This window comes from Heliangelus exortis, chromosome 1, assembly GCF_036169615.1.
Source record: "Heliangelus exortis chromosome 1, bHelExo1.hap1, whole genome shotgun sequence".
NCBI lineage: Eukaryota > Metazoa > Chordata > Aves > Apodiformes > Trochilidae > Heliangelus > Heliangelus exortis.
In genome coordinates this window covers 71,678,315-71,692,876 of record NC_092422.1, presented here as the reverse complement: position 1 = coordinate 71,692,876, position 14,562 = coordinate 71,678,315, and the positions used below count along the sequence as shown (strand labels likewise).

The 14,562-nt window shown below is 40.8% G+C and overlaps 1 protein-coding gene across 4 annotated transcripts in view; it reads right to left on the bottom strand.

The window, feature by feature from the left end:
• SHROOM2 (shroom family member 2) overlaps window positions 1-14,562 on the bottom strand; it is a 126,151-nt gene that overhangs the window by 28,871 nt on the left and 82,718 nt on the right. For 2 of the 4 annotated variants that reach the window (XM_071747800.1, XM_071747808.1), the window contains 2 exons: window positions 11,665-14,314; window positions 9,597-9,700 (listed from right to left, as the gene is read on the bottom strand). In XM_071747800.1, coding sequence (XP_071603901.1) covers window positions 9,597-9,700; window positions 11,665-14,314 — 2,754 coding nt within the window. Of the gene's footprint in view, window positions 1-410; window positions 577-2,019; window positions 2,040-9,596; window positions 9,701-11,664; window positions 14,315-14,562 lie in introns of those variants that run through there. The other 2 variants (XM_071747820.1, XM_071747813.1) reach the window with 2 other exon arrangements.

Genomic DNA, 14,562 nt, shown 5'->3' with positions numbered 1-14,562 from the left:
TTTCCAAAGGCACTGCCTTCTAATTCCAGTGTGCATGATGCCAACTGTGAAAACAAAAGCTGCTAAAAACAGCACGCGTGTGCGAGCATATGCACACAGAGCATCTTAGCTGGAATTAACTCGCTTTCCCCTCTGTTCTCCCAACCCCTCTGTGAACAGAGCTGTCGATTACGCTAAGCAGAGTAAAATTCTGTACCAAGCACTGCATTGTTCCTAATTTGCTACTGTAGCTTCTGCTGATAGGGACAGAAGACGCAGGCTGAGCTCAAAGATCTGGAGAACAAAAGAAATACTGTACGAATTAATACTGCAAATTTCTGCTGAGAACTGACAGAAGAAGGTAATTAAGGCGGGCGGGCGCCTCTCGCTGTTTCTCTCACGCTTTAAGGCTAAAGACAAGACAATCTTACCAGGATTTACAGCTGTTTACCCATATTCACTGGATACGTGAGCTTTGCATCCTCGCAAATGTGCCAGCCAGTTTGAAAGCCTCGCAGAACTGAATCTGTCTCAACCTCTGCGTCTCGTTTACTGTAACGCAGAGGATTTTCAAAGCCATGCCTCACAACAGCTGGCTTGTTTTTGCCTGCTTCCTATGATTGACAAGTTCATACAAGCTCCGTCAACTTTAACCTTGATAAGTGAAGGCTTGGTCTGTATTGTATGTTACATCATCAGAAACTTCTGACCTCAGGGAAAAGATCTCAGAGACTTCAAAGCTTTTCCTTTTCCCCACCCCCACTCCCTGGATTTGGTTATTTAGAGAAAAAAGAAAAAAAAAAAAAATCCTGTAATTTTTTATGCGTTTTTCCTTTCATTTGTGAAAATCGTGATCCACATTTCAGCAACAACAGCTCCACAAGTTTTAAATATTTAAAATTATTTTAAAAGATAAATGTGTTACTAGGCTCCTTTCTGAACAATGTTCAAATAACCAAGTTGGTAATTTTAGAGGAGAGTTCATCAACAGCCCTCCAGTTTGAATTTTTTTTCCACACATTCTGTGTACAGGAGAGCTCTCTCACAAGAGATTCTGCAGGGGAAGAACTAAATGCTTTCATGCTGCATGAGCAAATTATCACCCCCACACACCAGCTTTAGAAACCAAAGGCATCGTGGACTTCATGAGAGCAAAGCTCAAGCTCCTTTCAATTTTTCTACAAAGACACATTAAACGCTGAATAGAGAAACTGGGGATAAGGCTTTATGATATATTTAAAGCTCATTTTTTAAATTACCTTTTTAAGAGGAAAATATTCTTTCAACTGCACTCAAAAGCAGATACAATGGAGAGATATTATGATACAGCACAGCTACCCAGTTAATACGCTCCCCTAAAATTTTTGTCTCTCCCCTAAATTTTTTTTATCTCTCAAAGCTATCTATTTGATTTCAAGATACAGAGAGAATGACTTCAAGAAAACTTGTCCGTTTACATAATAAACACCACTGGTTAACAGACTGTGGCAAGTCTGGCCCATGCAGAGAAGTGGAAGCTACAGCTGTCATGTTACTTTGTAGCACAAAACTTTACTGAAATTTACTGGCATAAACAGTCTCCTGCATGACAGCAAATCATAATCCATGCTGCCTAAGGGCCTATAGCACAAGGTGAACATTTCATAGGCTAGCTATTAATACCAGAACACCATAAAGCCTCTCCATATGTGAGAAATACATGAACTGCTGCACTGAAGAGACAAATCAGTCATCTATTTCCAGAGATGCTTTTCATCAAGCAACTTAGGGAAAAATAAAATCTACAATCACCATCATACGATGTTTTTATGAGTATAACCCGTGGAGACTGTATCTTATATCTACTCAGCTGTTGCAATTAAAAGAGCAACAAGAAGATAGCCAGAATTCAATCAACGCAACACAAACTTAGTCTTTAGATTTTTTCCATTCTAATCCTCTTTCCAGGGAAAGCAGTAAAACCAAACCAGAACGCAAAAAATGGAGCAGCACAGACTCTTTTGTGTGCCATTCCCTTTATCCACCCCCTAATTTCAGTACCTTCAGAATCACATCTAGGACTTCTCCCAGCTTCTCGTGCTTGGTAACTCTTGACTTTGGAGACAGTGGAAGAAATTTCCCAAATGAAGAAACCACCTTCCAGCACTTTCTTTTATCAGACTACACTGTGCATACAGCTGTGACTGCATTCACAGTGGAAAATGGGATGTGCCAGCAGCAATTAAGCAAAAGAAATTTCAGTCAGTAGGAAGAAGCTGGAAATAGAAAAAAAGGGATATATGAGGAGGGGTTGGGTGGCTACCCTTGGGTTTAGAACCAGGTATTCAAAATTCACCTACCAAAGATAGAGGGAGAAGCCACACTTCAAGGGTGCAGGGAATGAGCAAACTGGATGGGGAAGAAACAGGGCTACATTACTGGAGTGTACTATAAACCAAGTGCAGGCTTCGGAGACAGTCTAGCACCCATCTAATGAGGTCCAGCAGATGCTGGTGAGTCAGAGTGGAGCATCACACTGACCTGCAGGATGTGCACTTGACAGCCCCTGGGCTGAGCACCACTAGGAAAGTGAGAAATAATGGGAAGGCCTGCAAAGTTTAGCACTCTCAATTAGCCACAACCAGTCCTAGATCCTAAAACAATTAATCTGGGATGCTTTAGAAGAACCACACATCTCTCAGCTCAAGCAGCTTGAAAGTTAAAAAAAAGACTACAAGTGGGACAATTTATCATGCAACTCCTGCCTTGATCCTGAAGTACAAGAAGAATATGGTTCAAAATTTTGCTACTGAAGAGCTACCCTGTGCCAGTGGCCATATGTATTTAGATGAATCGTTCTTGAAAGATCCAGGATCCACACTGGGGTATTAATTTTGAAGCGGGCATTTACAAGTGGAATATTCTTAAAAAGAACAAGCCAGATGGTATAGTGATGAGATAACATGTGATTGAAGATACAGTATAGAAAAGCCAGAGAAAATGCATAAGACTTACCAAAAAAACTCAGAATACCATCCCTTTTCTTCTCCTCTGTCCCCTTTTGGAAGCTGGATTAAACAGTAATTAAAAGGACATCCACCAGAGAACTTAAATCCTACCCAAATGAGGAAAATCCAGAACTATTCTACCAAAGCACATGTATAAACACAGTAAGGTACAAAAACCAAAAATAAAATGGCTGAGGTATAAATTCTTACAAGCTTCAAGACAAGTAAAGGGGGGAAAAAAAAAAGTGCCTTTTCAAATACAGGTATCTGCCAGACAGATTAGAGGGACAAAAGTATGATAATAAGAATACAAAAAAAATAAGGCTGCAGCAGAAAACTGACATGAAATCCACATCTCCACAACAAAAGAACAGCCTATGTGGGAATTCTCAGATGCTGTCCACCATTGAGTGAGCAGTCGTGAGTTACCTGGACTAGCTGGTAATAATCACCTGAAATGCCCATGGGAATCACAGAATCATAGAATTGGCTGGGTTGGAAGGGACCTCAGAGATCATCAAGTCCAACCCTTGATCCACTACCGCTGCAGTTACCAGACCATGGCACTGAGTGCCACATCCAGTCTCTTTTTAAATATCTCCAGGGATGGAGAATCCACCACTTCCCTGGGCAGCCCATTCCAATGCTTGATCACCCTCTCTGTGAAGAAATTCTAACGTCCAACCTAAACCTCCCCTGGCACAACTTGAGACCGTGCCCCCTTGTCTTGCTGAGGGTTGCTGAAATTGCTGAAACAGCAGCAGTGATGCACAACTACCCACTCCTCTGATACTTAGGCAGCTACTTGAGAAAAGCGATCCATGCAGTGTCTAGGGAGGGAAGGTGTGAGGGTGTTGGAGGAAGAATGAGAGCAAGAGAGCAAGAGTTAAAAAAAAGATTTCTTATGGAGAGCTTGAGAAGCATAAATTTAACATCCAACTTAAGCAAATAGGTAGAAATTATATGAAGGCATAAAGCAGCTGCACTAACTAGCATGGTAAAATGATAAAGAATCATTTGGACTTGCACAGAAAAGCTGTATCTGAGATGTATTACTAACCTTAGAAAGAGTCACTACACATGTGGACAACAGTTATCTGGATGACAGAGACTATTTGGATTTTAGAAGAATCTGAAATGGAAAAAAGTACGCTCACCAGAAGCTCTTAAAAATCTGAGTGCCACGGGATGAAGCCCTCACTTGCATCATCACATGATTATCATAAGTGGTTAGATCTAGATGATTTACAAAAGGTGTGAAAAAAGAAGGTGGCAAGTTACTGCTGAGAGGAAAGTAGTCTGAGTACTAAAGACACAAGCCAAAGATTTGCTATCATTGAGTGAATGGGCCATAAATCAACAGATGAAATGCAGATTTAATAAAAGCAAAATAACCTGCAGGATAGCTTTTCCTATACTTTAGCAACTACACAATGACATAATTGACATTACTACTCTGGAGGGAAGGAAAAGCTCGATTTTGCACCCTGTTTCATGAAAATATAATCTCTGTACTCCACAGGAGGGAAAAAAAAATAGAAGAAAAAAGTCAAGACAAACATTATGTTACTTTACAAATTCATAGTGCATCCTCATGCTGCAGGTCTTTCCACTGCTCCAAAAGAAACATGCGAGAATGTAGAAAGAGGAAAAAACAGGATGAACAAAGCCACACAACAGTTTTCACAGAAGAGATACCTCACCCACCCCCAGAAAAGGTGGTTGAAGAGCTCCTTTTTCTCACAACAACACAACATCAACACAAAAAGCTGTGGATTTCAAAAGATGATGTGGGGCCAAACAGTCAGGACTGCACCTCTTAGCTGCAGATCAGCAGAGGCTGGGCAAGGGTACACAGCAGCATGGCTCTGTGTTTGTCTTGTTTCTGTTTTCTATGAGCATCTGCTACTGTTCAGTCAGAAAAAAGAATCCTACTTACCAAGACCTTTGGCCTGCCCCAGCAGGACTGTTTCTAACAACTTCCTCCATGGATCAGGGATTCAAGGTTACAGAGTCTCAAAGTATGATATTTATTTAGCTGTTATTAGTCAGTCATGTACACTAGTACACTGTAAAGACACAGTGGTTCATGCCAACGGAAGCTTTACCAATTTCAAGTATTTACAGAAAACTAAGGATGACAAAAGGTGGCAGGGGACTCCTAATGCATGAATAGATGCTGCTGGACTCTCTTCTTTGTTGCCTCTATATGCATGGGAAGAGTCACAGAAATGTTTTCCCAGTTTCAGACAAAATACAAACTTTGAAACAGCCCAAGATTGCACTGCATCATCCATCAGTCCATGCTACGTACAAGGACATCACCAGTAAAAAAAAAGTGGCCTGATAAATGCCCTGATAATCCATATCTTAATGAGAAATAAATGTTAATGTAAACAGAAAGGGCTTCAGCAGCTCACATTCTTCAAGTTTTTTGGTTCATACCTAAGAGCCTGTGAGGATGCAGGTTGGCTTTCCTGCACTCCCTCCAGATGATAACAAATAGCTGCACACAACTCTCTGGAAAGGGAAAATTGTGGTGTTTTTTTTTAAATTTCTTACTTCACATAAGAAAGCATTTTCATCTGTAAATTCATTATGGCTAGGAATTTAGGTATCTGAAGCATTACTTCAACCAAACTGGTCTGTTCTGGCTGCATGAAAAGCATGTTTCCTTCTCCCTCTAGCTGAATAATTAATCTCCCTCAAAAAAGAGCACTTAAACCTTTATAATAGTCCTTAAACGGATTTTTAAAAGAGGACCCCTAAATTTAAAAGCTCTTGAATAAAATGAGCACAGAAATTGTTAGTACACTGAAGGTTAGATAAAAAAATAAAATAGTTTTGGTTGAAAAAGACCTTTAAGATCATCAAATCCAAGACCATGCATCCTTTGCAATTTATTTACTACAAAATAGTACTTGTTAGGTAATTCTATACTTGGCAAACTGATAGGAAATATTTATTTCCTTTAGAAGAATGTACATGAAAAATGACAACAGTTGTAGGTGAAGTTTAAAAACAGAGAACTCAGACCTCTTTCAACACCATAAAATATTGAAGCTTGTTCATATACGCATGAAATGTTTGCCAAAGTAATTTTTCACCGATTTGTAAGGAAGAAGTTGCCACATTTCTTCCTCAAGGGGAAAAGGGAGGAAAGTGAAAACACTTTGCTTATACAGTTATGGTTGGAACATTAAACTTGGGCATTTGACTTTCTTTGGTTTTGTGTGGTAAAGGCTGCTCTTATGTCTTCAAGAGCTGAGATAGGAGCAACCATTAAGGCATGAAAGGTCTAATAGGAACATCTTATAGTGTTTAATTAGAGTTGAGTCAGGCCCTGATTCCATACTTGATATACACATGCTCTTGTCCTTGACACCTATTAAAAGTTCAAAAATTTTCTGTGAATGATCTCATAAATCCTTTTCCACTTCTTAAAATTATGTAATTTTCATAGATATTGCATAAACAAATTAACAGAGCTACAAGGCAAATTGTTCTTGGAAAGTAAATAGGAGCAATGGCTGTTAATTTCTCTAGTAGATAGCAATCTTAAGAATTACATCATAAAAATATTATTTTGATGTAGATTAACTTGTATGTGTGCTGTGCCATTCTGCAGGAAGTCACAGACTACAGGCTGGAGCACACATTTCCATCTTTAACCTTTTGAAGGGTTAAGGTCATTTTTAAATTGCAAAAAAATCTACAGGAAAGATAATTATATATTCAGCATATTTCATTTGACAAATAGAGACCTGTTTAAAGACAGACAGATTTTAAATCTCTAAAAAGCTATACTTTTATAACTAATTTTAAATAGAAAGAGTAGCATCATTTAAAAAAAAAAACAACTTTTGTTTACGGATCAGACTCACACAACACTTAAAACAATTATCAAGTTAAAACATATTCAGAATTTCATCAAGCCTCAATATTAGCATATTCAGCTCATGTCAGATGACTGAATGACTGTAAGTTTGTAACAAGGGTGCTTGGTTCTTGCATGAGAGATGATAATGACTACCATGGACCACTGCTTTCGCTTCCTACAAAAATAATATGCTAAGCTATTAAATACTGCAATTCAGGAGAACATGTTTTAGTTTTTCTGAAAAAGGAGATGAAACAACCTGAATTCATTGGAAGCAGTCAGTAATCTCAAAGGGAAACATATAGCCCAAAGATGAAAGGAGTCCACAAATTTTCTGCATCAACTTGAAAAAAAAAAACAAACCCTGTAACTTTCAGATTTTGCAACTGTGTGATTAAAAAAAAGAGCACACACACACACAAAAATATTGTGGCAAAATGAATCAGCAGCAAAAAGCCCAGGAGAACAAAAATGCTTATCAAGCACTTTGCCCCTCCATTTTTAATCACTTGCTGTTACAATACTCCAATGTCTTTTCATTGTAGATTCAGTGCATTACAAAGCCTCTTTTTATTTCTCCTGAAGATCACCAAGGAAGCTCTGCCAGTAAACATTAGAAGTTTATTTAAAAACCCAAATGATTAATTTTTTTTGCAAAACAGCTGGAAGAGGTGAGGGAGGCCAGAGGTACCCTGCAGCACTGGGTGCACAATCTCTAACTCAGAGAAGGCACCCGTGGACTTCACAGCTGACTCTTATCTTGGATCCTTGAACATCTAGTGCACACAAATGCTGTCTCCAGCACAGTGGCTGCTGGCTTCGGTAGCACAAAAGGAACTGTAGCACACAGGCCTCAGTAGGACAAAATAAGGGTGATTAGCAATATAGTCTGAACACCATTTTTGAAGGAAACAGTAAATCTGACCACAAGGAAGGCTGCATGTTTGGTTAATATTCGTGTTCTAGACTATACCGTGCATTAGCCATGTTCAGATCATGAGTTTTTAGAAGTAGGAAACTGAATGCCTTTAGAGCAGCCCAAAAATCACAAAATAAGATTCATGTCGTGATGAGTCCAGTTGCTTTTGAGCACATTAAAGAAAGACCGCAGGGAAATAAATACATATTCTTTCCCATAGGACAGCCATGAATCCTCATGCAGTGGCAGATCTCAACACAGGGACTAAATGCCCAAATGAGAGATTTAATTTATTTAGTTTTTTTGAGACAGAAGACGTATGAGCCCTCTGTGTAACACAAACGCTGAGGGAACAACTGCAAAGGAGACCATTTTACAAAGCCTCCTGTATTGTGGCTAAATGGCCAAATACTACATCTGAAATAGTATGTCAAAATAGCCTTTGGATTAAAAAAAGAAATATTGCAGCTGGTGCCCAGTCATGTGATTTTCATGGATTCTGTGATTATAAAGCAAGAACCGTACTGCGCAAACACCGCTAAAACGCTGGCGTAGGAGTGTTATTCACATGCTTTTGTGACTAGGGCTCAGCGCTGGTGGATGGAAATCATTTTACTTGCCCAGAGATGCTGTCTGCCTACAGAAGCACGCCTGCTCCTGGCTGATTATGCTGCTGCCTCCCCCTCTCCCTCCCCTCCTTCCCTTCCCTCCAGCCCAATCTCCCTTCCACGCGTGCGCACACGGGTGCACACATTCACACCCTCACGGGCTATTCACTTCCAAATCACTACGGCAAGTACAAAGGGCTACAAAGAATTAAAAAAATAGCAGATGGTCTCTTCAGATGGGCCATAAGCAATGCAAAACACCACCGCATAAGACCATAAATATATACTAATTTTCTACAAGCTTTACTCCTCACGACTCGAGTATGTGTTTGCTACAGCTGATAATTTTCTCTCCCCTTGAGAGATTAATGCTACTTAGAGGCAGAAGGAAAACCCGTAGAGATTATTTTTCCTACACATGTATTTCTTCTGTTACAAAACCCGGAGCTATCAAACTTGGCAATAGGAGTGTGTGCACAATCTCAGCTCAGCTGCCACACGCCACTTAAGTAGCCGCAGTATCAGCAGTCACTGAAACCACTGCTTACAGTGCAACAGCTCTGTCAAACTGTGGGCCAGGAGGAGAGCACCCCCTTCCCCTTCATGCTAGACTTTTTAACATTTTAACTGCATTGTGCACACAGTCACATATCTGAAAAGGGTCTGAAAATATTACACCGTTTAATTAAAATATGAATTAACAGAGAAAAACAGAACTGGTCAAATGGGAAAATGATTTTTGGTGGTTTCTGTTCACATACTAGACCCTGTAAAATCAAAAGTAGAGAAAAAGCCAATTTACAGCACTACTGTGTTCCAGTAGCATACTGTCTTTGCCAAGGATAATATAGGAAAACTCTTTAGGAAACCTCAAGTGTACCCTCCCTCCCCCACCCCTGCTGCCAAAAGCCTGTAACTGATAAACATAAAAAATATCCAAAGCATTTCATGCACACAAATAAAAATCATCTGGCTCCGAACAAACTCTAATATACTCAACACCTGACAATTTCTTCAGGCTTGCCCTAGAGTCCCCATAAATTTCAGTCTGAACAAAAATTTTATCATGCATGCTGAAGTATGTAGGGAGGAGAAGGGAAACAATGGAAAAAGGCAATGCAAAAAACTCTGAAATCATCATAACAAAACTTCCAGTTTGAGTCAGGAAAAGACCAGAACTGTAATAAGAAATTTCTTAAAGCCAGAAATTAAGAAACACCTACCTTACAGCACAGTTCCTTTCATCCAGATTAGAAACTTTAGAGAAAACAGACTCCCCATCTTCCTTTAAATCCTCTGTTTGCCTTCTTACTTCAGCTGAGGCTTCCTAAAAGTGGTTTATAGCACAAGTAAGACACTAAGTCATCATGTTTCAGACTCCTGAAAAATCTATGATTATGGAACCTCTTATTTGTGGGTTTTCTCTGTTTGAATATACATGAAGTCAACAGCATAGCATGTCTTAAGCTTGTTTGGTTTTAAGTGGTACAGTATGCTATGTGACCTCTTGCGCCAGGACTACCGACCTGGCTGTGCTCAAGTTACTGCTCTACTTTGCTGATCTACAGAGAAGTTTAACATTTACATAAACCTTCACAACTTCCACTTGGCAAAGACCAAAAAAAAAAAAAAAAAAAAAAGAGTGGCAAGGCAGTTACAGAAGACTTGCTCACATTTCAGAAGAGGCAAGTACACACCAGCTTTTGAATCCCTGAGCGGGCACTTCAGTTTCTCAGTAAAACACACAGCATCGCTGTTCCATAATTTTATTATCTCACTATCTTCAAACAACCACACCCAAAGCATAGTTTTGTGTAACAAACGCTGAACCTACAGGAAACTTAGTTGCCCATTAGCACCTGAATCATCTGAATCACTTATGTGAAACAAGGTCTCTATTTACTTGAGCCTGTTCTAAGCTTCTTCGATTCACTTATCAACATATTTTCCAGGTGCCTAAACAGGTGTCTGCTTTTTGCCCCAGGAGGCCTATACTGAACTTAAAGGCACTGACTAATAAACCAGAAATGCATATATGCAATAGAGTATATGATGATTTTTCTGCTGGGAAGGCAATTATTTAATAATTTAGTTAATTTAATTTTCAAAATAACTTCCAGGTGAATATTTCCAGTGCTTGGAATCTTTACCCTAGTAAATCATCTGCATAGTTAAGTCTGCAAAAGTTCAAAACCAACTTCTGCAAAACCTAGATACAAGAAACTTAAAGAAAAAAGTCCACAATTTTTGAAGATCAACAAATTTTGTGGGGGTTTTTTTAGCTATTCTCATTCTACTCTCTGTATATATACACAGAGGTGCTGTGTGGATGTGTGTGTATGCAAAGTTTTTTACCATTAGGAAAAAAGTAAAAAATTATGTACAACTGCACTGCTTCAATTTTTTTCTTGCATATGATAAACTTCAACACAGGCTGAATATACTGTGATTCCCTGTGCATATCAGGCAATCTTGTAACAGCTTGAACATCATCTTTTAAACAGAGAACTTAAAAGGCTTGGTTTCTCTCATTACTTCCCCTGTCACCTGACAACCATTCTCTGGCCCTGCTCAGTTAAAAATTAACTTAATATTTACTTGCAAGTTGAACAGATATTTGGCATCTCTCTAAGGAATAAATTTATACCTCTTAAATCAAGCAAACTGACATTAAAAAGAAACACTAAGCAGTTTCACTTGTGGCTGTGATGTACCTTTAACAATAACAGTCATATTTTTGATCTCTACATTTTATTAGGCAGAAGTTTTGTCCTATGTAGCTTCTGCATCAAGCAATTTTAGATGAAAAGAGGAAATCCGTGGAAAATTATTAGACCTTTAACAAAGCTGGACAAAAGTATATAATATTTCCCCTTGGGACATTTTTCTTCATAGTTTCATTGTGAAAGCCTTAAAATGGGAAAGGCAACCACACCAGTGACGAAGTAACTCTGGGTCAAGATTGCTTTGATCTTCCTATACCTCTACCGAAAAAAGAGGATGTTATCCAATAAACCAGGTTGTTTTATTCCATCTGGCTACAACACAAAAGAAATTACTTGATCCAATGACTCTTTGCTACATTCAATTCCTATGCAATAAAACTTTGTTCTTCTCTATTTTATTTATGAGAAGTACCTGTAACACTTACTCCCTTACTGGCAAAAGGCAAACAACACTACACTGCATTCCTAAACTTGAGTTTTTCATAAAAAATATTTTGTTCCCCCTCCACCATTTTCCTGTCCCCTCCTGCAGCAATTTAAAGGATAACGTGAAAGACACTTGTACCTGTTTGTAAAAATCAGTAGAAGGGGATGATCTAGATCTCTCATGAGTGTACTGGGGTTTCTCATGTTGTTCGTGGCCTGCATCAAGGATGTTATCAGCTGAATGGTACCTTCCCGAGCTCCTTGGCTCTATCAGCTTTCGCTGCTCCTTCCATGATGCCTGATACTCTGCAAAGGTTCCCAGGCGCTGTGGCTGTTCAGGTTTCACAATCCTATCAGCAGCCTTACTGCTGTTACTCTGGTGGATGCAGTCTTTTGAAGCATAACCAGCTTCAAGTCCAACAGAGGCTGCCCGACCTCTTCTCTCATACCATGATTCCTCTCCCTCTTGTCCACCGTGAGCTTTCCTATCCGGTCTCTCAGGCTGTCCCTCAGATAGACCATGGGGAGCTGGTTTCTGTGCCAGTTTCCTACAGGCAGGCTTACTCGTTTCTTCAAAAAATTTCCACCTGTCCGCAAACGAGCCCAGGGCTTCTTCGGATGAGTTTGGATGGCACTGAGCATGGCACTCATCCTCTGACATCCCTACCTCATTCATCTTCTCCGGTTCAGAGTAGGACTTCAGCTTTTGCTCTGTTGTGAACCTCTTCCTGGCTCCGATGCGAGAAACGTGATGAGTGCCACTCCCTGTGGGGTTTGGTTTAGCCTGCATAGCCTCGAGGAACCCAGACTCATCTTCAGAAACCAATGCCAATAATGAGGAGTTGTAACTACCAGTTTTCCGCTCGGGTGACCTGGGGAGGTATTCAGCAGGGCTGGGCTCCAAGTCCCGACGTTTGAAGGACGTCGCTCTCAGAACCCGTGCCTGTGCTTCCTTGAGGTGATCTTTGTAGGTGCTGGTAAAGTTGGTGTCTGGAGAGGTGGTGGCATTTTCTGTCGAATCTGGCTTCCAGGTATCATTGCACTCCTCTGTTTCAGACGACCCTACTAACGTAGCAGTGCTTCTACTTTTCTGCAGCTTCGCTCTTCTCATTTGGATCTCATTTCTCAGGGTTGTTGCAAAACGATCGCTCCTCCGTGCCTGTTTAGACAAGTGGGTGTCAAACGGGGCCTGTCGCTCTGTTACTGCTTCTGGGCTGCTGTCAGACTGTTTTTTTCCTTCCTGAGCTAAAGAATGCAACATTGGGGTCTTCTGAGGAGAAATCTTGCTACTCTCATCTTTCCCCCACCTAAAGTCTTTCTGAACAGATCTGTTTTCAGTGCTAAGAACGCTGCCTTTTACGTACTCCTGTTGACTGTACCTAGGTTCACTTCCCTCAGAGGTGCTCTCAAGGCCTTTTTTCTGTCCAGACTTTTCAGTGTGATTGGTTTTTTTAGCTTCTTCTACTACAGCACACCTAGCATCCCCCTCTCTGTCCAATGTGTAATGACTACTGTTCTCACACCCTTTCAGTGAGGATTCAACAGATTGTTGAGGTAGATAGTATTTTGGCTTTTGGACCACTGAGACAGCTGCGGGATTTTCGTGAGGTCCAAGCAACGCATCAGCCCCCACTGCAGCCTTCCAGCTGTCATCCTTGAGTTGTAGTGGCTTTGAGCTTCCCTGAGCAGGCTGTTTTGCTGTCACGCAGTAATAGCGACTCTGTCCAGTGTTGTCCACCTTCTGTTCAGCAGCACTGTTTGAAGAAGAGGAAGCGTTGAGCAGGCTGCCTTGGCTTGGACTGTAGCCATGAAAATGATCTGTAGGTAACTCCTGAATGCCACCATAGGACAGATAATGTTGCTGATCTTTAGGCGCCGCTAGGATTCTTGCATTGTGGAAAAAAGTGCTTTCATCACTGTACTGGTGCTGGTGGTGGTAACTGTAAGCAGGCTGTGCAAACCTGACATCAGTGCTGGACAAGGACGACTGCAGTTTGTTCACACTTCCTGTGTTACTGTTGTACCTGTCACCAGACGAAGAAAAAGTGTGCTCTGAACTGAGATCAGATTTATAATTCGAGCTGCTGACCCTCCTGTCACACGCTCTAGAGGGTCGCCGCTGCTGCTCCACAGTTTCCAGGTTCCAGTCACTCCTGGGCTGAGACCGGCTCAGGGCTGTAAAGTGCTGCGTGCTGGCAGCCTCTGAGTATGCAGGGCCATGGGCTTTCTCATGGCCTTTGGTAGCAGCAAAGCTGTCGCTACGGAGAGGTGGAGGGGGAGGAGGAGGAGATGAAGACTTCTTCTTATCAGGAACATACCAGACAGGTCCAAAACTGGATCTTCCAGAGCTAGTGAGTTTGCCATCAGAGTGTTCTTCTATTCTAGGACTTTTGTTGTTCTCGTATTGGATGGGAGCTGGCAAATACCCAGGTTTTTCCTCTGTTCCACTGTTGTCATTCAAGAACTGGCCAGACTTATTTCCATGCTTAGTAGTCTCCCAGTGGCCCACTTTGTATAGCATATTCTCTGTCGAAGAAGTGTCTGCATTGGAGAGAGTGTGGTCAGGGGTGCTAGAGCTGGTGGAGAAAGATCCATAGGCTGAATCCCGCTTGCTTTGGCTCCCCAGATGATCAATGCTACTATTGGACCTTGCAGAAGAAAGTCTTCCATACTGGGCTACTTGTGGAGTGTGGTCCCAGCTGTCCATACTTCCTAAGGAGCTGAATTGATCAGAAGTGCGGTGTAGACTTGGCTGATCCCATGAGTTTGACAGGTCGTGAGAAGAACAACTATGGGAGGAAACAAACAAAAGCCTCATGGTAAATCCAGTAGTAAAAAATATAAATACAACATAAATACATTGCAATTGACTTTACTAAAATCGCGTAAGATCCATCTGAATAGCAGTCATGCAACACAAATGATCTAATAAAATTGGAAGGTTGAACACAAAAGCTTTATCTTTATACTCTGCTGCTGAATCAAAGCCTGAAACCTTAATAACTAACTCAACTTCACTTTGTAGGCTTACTAGTGA